Source organism: Triticum dicoccoides, chromosome 1B, assembly GCF_002162155.2.
Source record: "Triticum dicoccoides isolate Atlit2015 ecotype Zavitan chromosome 1B, WEW_v2.0, whole genome shotgun sequence".
NCBI classification, from domain to species: domain Eukaryota; kingdom Viridiplantae; phylum Streptophyta; class Magnoliopsida; order Poales; family Poaceae; genus Triticum; species Triticum dicoccoides.
The window spans coordinates 55326392-55332260 of record NC_041381.1 but is presented as its reverse complement, the minus strand read 5'-3'; the positions used below and the strand labels follow the sequence as shown (position 1 = coordinate 55332260).

The 5869-nt window shown below is 53.2% G+C and overlaps 1 protein-coding gene across 1 annotated transcript; it reads left to right on the top strand.

Annotated features, from left to right (window-relative positions):
* Positions 1 to 345: 345 nt before the first annotated feature.
* Positions 346 to 5862, top strand: LOC119318625 (calcium-transporting ATPase 4, endoplasmic reticulum-type-like). The gene is made up of 8 exons (XM_037593207.1): positions 346 to 2350; positions 2576 to 2645; positions 2773 to 2894; positions 3011 to 3289; positions 3467 to 3844; positions 4505 to 4614; positions 4824 to 5052; positions 5153 to 5862. Exons 1-8 carry the CDS (start codon positions 944 to 946, stop codon positions 5729 to 5731), a joined length of 3174 nt encoding a protein of 1057 aa, XP_037449104.1. The 5' UTR covers positions 346 to 943; the 3' UTR covers positions 5732 to 5862.
* Positions 5863 to 5869: the final 7 nt, after the last annotated feature.

Genomic DNA, 5869 nt, shown 5'->3' with positions numbered 1-5869 from the left:
TTGAATTCATTTCCTTTCCCACGAGGAGTCAGTCTGTGTGCACTGCCGCGCAGAAGAGCATCGAAGCGGATACCGCCATTGATGGCGGAGGCAGGGAGAGGAGGAGGAGGAGGAGGAGGAGGGCGGGCGGGCGAGCAGATGCCGCCATTGATGGTGAAGAAGCCGAGCAGAGTGTCCCACTCCTCCTGCTATTACTGTGAACAGAGGAGGCCAGGCGGACCATTCTACCCCTCGCGCCGCGCGTGCCGCCCTCTCGCTCGCTTTTGGCACTTGGCAGGCAGCGGTTGAGAGTGGCCGCGCCGCACCGCACCCCGTCCCATCGCATCACCCACGCATCACACCCGCACGCACGTAGGAGTACCACCGATCCGCCATTACCATCCATCGCCCGCACGAAGCTTCCTGCCACCTTCCTCGCCTCCCCTGGCCTGCGCGGCGCGGCGCGAGTGCTGCTACCTACGGGCTACAAGTACCCGTGGCGGGGCGCCAGGCATGCCCTTCCCACCTGCCCACCACCACCACCCTAGCCTCTCCCCCAACCACCCCCTCCACTCCCCTTTCCTTTCCCAGTGACTGACGAAGCGGCAGACCTTCCGCCGCCGGCCGCCGGGGTTGAGTTCCGGCGCCCGCCCGCACGCACGTCCGGGGGAGGCGTGGCGGCTTTGGCGTCTGGGTCTGGGTTCGGGTTCTGTGTCTGTGTTGTGTTGATTGGTTCGTTGCGGGGCGGAGAGAATCCCGGCTCCGCACGCTAACAACCGCCTCGCCCCAAGGCCAAGCAAGAGATCTCGCCCCGGACGCCAGCGCGCGGGGTATAAGACCGCCTCGTCGTCGCCGTCCCCGGGGCGAATTCCGCGAGGCCGCCCCTCGATTTCGCATTGCTGAGATCGCCGCCGGCGGAGGGGCCTTCCATCCAAGGCGACTCCTTTCCTCGACGCGGTCCGCGATGGGCGAGGCCGGCCACGACGCGCCGGCGGTGAACGAGGAGAAGGGGGCGATGGCGGCGGCGCCGTTCCCGGCGTGGGCGCGGACGGTGGACGAGTGCGAGAAGCGGTTCGGGACGGACCGGGACCGCGGCCTCTCCTCGGCGGAGGCGGCGGCGCGGCTGCGCGCGCACGGGCCCAACGAGCTGCTGGAGCACCCGGGCCCGTCCGTGCTGCAGCTCGTGGCGCAGCAGTTCGAGGACACGCTGGTGCGCATCCTGCTGGCCGCCGCCGCCGTCTCCTTCGCGCTCGCGCTCTCGTCGTCGGCGGGCGCGCTCACGCTCTCGGCCTTCGTCGAGCCGCTCGTCATCTTCCTCATCCTCGTCGTCAACGCCGCCGTCGGGGTGTGGCAGGAGACCAACGCCGAGAAGGCACTCGAGGCGCTGCGCCAGATCCAGTCCGACCACGCCGCCGTGCTCCGCGACGGCGAGTGGGCGCCCGCCCTCCCCGCGCGCGACCTCGTCCCGGGCGACGTCGTGATGCTCCGCGTCGGGGACAAGGTCCCCGCCGACATGCGCGTCCTCAGGCTCGTCTCCTCCACGCTCCGCGTCGAGCAGGGGTCGCTCACCGGCGAGACCAACTCCGTCAACAAGACCGCCCACGCCGTGCCGGCAGAGGACGCCGACATCCAGGCCAAGGAGTGCATGGTCTTCGCCGGCACCACCGTCGTCAATGGCTCCGCCGTCTGCCTCGTCGTGCACACCGGGATGGCCACCGAGATCGGCAAGATCCACTCGCAGATCCACGAGGCCTCGCAGGAGGACGACGACACGCCGCTCAAGAAGAAGCTCAACGAGTTCGGCGAGGCGCTCACCAAGATCATCGGCCTCATATGCATCCTCGTCTGGCTCATCAACGTCAAGTACTTCTTGACCTTCGAGCTCGACGGATGGGTGCCCAGGAACATTCGCTTCTCGTTCGAGAAGTGCACATACTACTTTGAGATCGCCGTGGCGCTTGCCGTCGCCGCCATACCCGAAGGATTGCCTGCCGTGATCACCACCTGCCTCGCCCTTGGAACCAGGAAGATGGCCGCCAAGAACGCGCTTGTCAGGAAGCTGCCCAGTGTGGAGACTCTGGGCTGCACCACCGTGATCTGCTCCGACAAGACTGGGACTCTGACCACCAACCAGATGTCAGTCTCAAAGCTCGTTGCGATCGGTGATGCCCCAGGGAAAGTTAGGAGCTTCAAGGTGGACGGCACGTCGTATGATCCCCGTGATGGCAAAATCTACGACTGGCCTGCTGGGAGGATGGATGCAAATCTTGAGATGATCGCAAAGGTTGCCGCTGTCTGCAATGATGCCAGTGTCTCACATTCTTCAAACCAGTATGTTTCCACCGGAATGCCGACCGAGGCTGCTTTAAAGGTGAGGATTGGTACAGTTCATGCTATTCTCAATTTCCTTGAATTTCACAGTATTTTTTAATTCGAGAATATGGTGGTGCTTACTTGATCCACAACTGAACAGTTTAGGATACAGTTATCACTGGAGTTTAGGTTGTGTCAGTCCAAATTCAGACAGTACTGATGTTGGAAGACATTCCATTCTTAGGCTCCCATAATGATTAATTTGTTGGTTGGTTTCTTGCAGGTCCTGGTTGAGAAAATGGGAGTACCTGAAGGAAAGAACGGTCTGTCGGTGGATCCGTCCGAGACATTAGGTAAGCATCAATGCTTGCTTTCGAGCTTAGCGGAACATAACTTACTATTTTGATATTTTCTGATACGTGCTGCTGGGTTAAGCTACAACCGTATACTGAGCATTTTTGTGATATTGTTTGCTGTCAGGCTGCTGCCGATGGTGGAGCAATGCTGCCAAAAGGATTGCGACGCTCGAGTTCGACCGTATGAGGAAATCAATGGGAATCATCGTTACCTCCAAATCAGGAGGCAACACTTTACTTGTTAAGGTGTTGCTATACCGCCATTTCCCACTGATATGTTAAATAAAATTATCCTGCATTATACCATTGTTTTATGTTCGCTGGAGTGACACTAAGTGCATGATGATGTGTCCTGATGGCAGGGAGCTGTTGAAACCTTGCTGGAGAGGAGTAGCCATATTCAGCTGCAGGATGGTTCAGTTGTGCCTTTAGATGAGAAATCAAGAAAAGCTGTTTTGGCAAGTCTCCATGAATTGTCAACAAAAGCTCTGCGGTGCCTCGGATTTGCATACAAGGAGGATCTTGGTGAATTTGCAACATATGATGGGGAATACCACCCTGCTCACAAGCTTTTGCTGGATCCAGCCAATTATGCAGCAATTGAAACTGACCTGATATTTGTTGGTCTTGCTGGCCTAAGGGTAAGACTCTGCTCCTCATTGTGGATATGTTTTTTAATCAATGCTGCTCTACACTCTATAATTTGCAATCTAGATAAATCTTTTGGTTGGGGACCATGATTTGTCAATATGCTTTTCTGTATATGATCCCTTGCAATGCTGACAAGTCTTTATGGTGGATGTTTTTAACTATGTCAGGATCCTCCGAGGGAAGAGGTCTTTGATGCTATTGAGGACTGCAGAGCTGCGGGCATCCGTGTTATGGTGATTACAGGAGACAACAAAGAAACCGCTGAGGCGATATGCCATGAAATTGGTGTATTTTCACCTGATGAAGACATTACCTTGAAGAGCTTTACGGGGAGGGAGTTCATGGCACTTGAGGATAAGAAGACACTGCTGCGAAGGAAAGGTGGCCTTCTGTTCTCTAGGGCAGAGCCTAGGCACAAGCAAGAGATCGTGAGGCTGCTAAAAGAAGACGGTGAAGTTGTTGCTATGACTGGAGATGGAGTAAATGATGCCCCTGCTCTAAAACTTGCTGACATTGGTATAGCAATGGGTATCACCGGCACTGAGGTATATATATTCTTAATGCACACCATCTTAGCCACTGCTTTTGAAGCACCTTTTTGGTTCTCTCTTGAATCAGGGGAAGTGCCCATTTTTCTATAATGTCAAATGAAAAAGTTTGTACTCACCGTACAACCCCACACCATAGTGAGATTGCAAACCACAAGTTTAGCAGGTGTCACAAAACATACCTGTAGATGCGCTGTTACAAAATTAACAGAAAACCAGGAACCACCATCACATATTTCATGATCTAGAGCAGAGAATATAGGTGCTTACCCCTTTACAAGGTAGCATAGCTGAATTATCCATCATTTTGCACTTTAGAGTCTTCAAGGTTTTCTGCTTTAAAATCACTTCTTTCAATGGTTTTCCTGACAAAACTATTGATTTCTCAAAACCATTGTTTGTCTTTCAACCTTTGTAGTTCAGAAACCTCTGAAATGTATTGATTGCCAGCCCTAGCCCTCGCCTGTTACTGCTTTTAATAAGCTAACTACATAATATTGTTTGAGTTAGACCAGTAAAACAACATTTGGTTTTCTAGTCAGATTGTAAAGCACGACTTTAGAGGTTCTAAGAAGAGAGTGATATATGCAAAATTATGCTTGTGTTCAGCTTATAATTTGGGGAGCAGTATCTGAAAAATCATTTTATTTTTTTCAGGTTGCCAAAGAGGCTTCTGACATGGTACTAGCAGACGACAATTTCAGTACCATTGTTGCTGCTGTTGGTGAAGGCAGGTCTATTTACAACAACATGAAAGCTTTCATAAGGTTTGTGCACTGAGAGCCTTGCTCCCACTTCTCATTGGCAGTTTTGTGATTGCTTGCAATTTCAGTACCATATGACTTGCTAAAGCTAATGTTCCTGAATCGGGCATGAGTAGGGGACTGCTTATGCAATTTATCTAGATTTTACATTCAGTTGTTGGAAAGCATGTCGCTGCTTGAGCATTCTGAAAGTCTTTTCTTCACTGCTGCAGATATATGATTTCCTCAAACATTGGTGAAGTTGCCTCGATCTTCCTTACCTCTGCTTTGGGTATTCCTGAGGGGTTGATACCTGTTCAACTTCTGTGGGTAAATCTCGTCACTGATGGCCCCCCTGCGACTGCTTTGGGTTTCAATCCTCCAGACAAGGACATCATGAAGAAGCCACCAAGGAGGAGCGACGACTCACTGATCACTCCCTGGATTCTGTTCCGTTATCTGGTAATTGATCACCACATATCTGTTGGATCCCTTGCAGGAATCTCTGCCCTTACTTTCTTTTCGAGATTAATTTTTCTCACCGACTATACATAACTTGCAGGTCATTGGCCTTTACGTGGGGGTTGCAACCGTTGGTATCTTTGTCATCTGGTACACCCATGGATCTTTCATGGGCATTGATCTCACTGGAGACGGCCACACGCTTGTCAGTTACTCGCAGCTCTCAAACTGGGGCCAGTGCTCTACCTGGGATAACTTCACAGCCTCGCCCTTCACTGCTGGTGCTAGAACTTTCACCTTCGACGACAACCCCTGCGACTACTTCCAGGCCGGAAAAGTGAAGGCAACGACGCTCTCACTCTCTGTGCTCGTGGCGATCGAGATGTTCAACTCGCTCAACGCCCTCTCCGAGGACACAAGCCTGCTGAGGATGCCTCCGTGGGTCAACCCGTGGCTGCTTCTGGCCATGTCGGTGTCGTTCGGGCTGCACTTCCTCATCCTCTACGTGCCGTTCCTCGCGCAGGTGTTTGGCATCGTGCCGCTCAGCCTGAACGAGTGGCTCCTGGTGCTCCTTGTCGCGCTCCCCGTGGTGCTCATCGACGAGGTCCTCAAGTTCGTTGGCAGGTGCACGACCGCCTCAGGTCCCAAGCGGCGTTTAAAAAAGCAAAAGGGCGAGTGAAGGAGGCGACGGCGACTAACAGCGGTTGTTCCAGACAACGCCGTGGTAACTAATCATCAACAAAAAAAAGCAATTTGTTCAGAATGTTCGGACCATGTAACAGTGGTCGCCAAAGGAAGGGTGTTTATTCAGCGTATA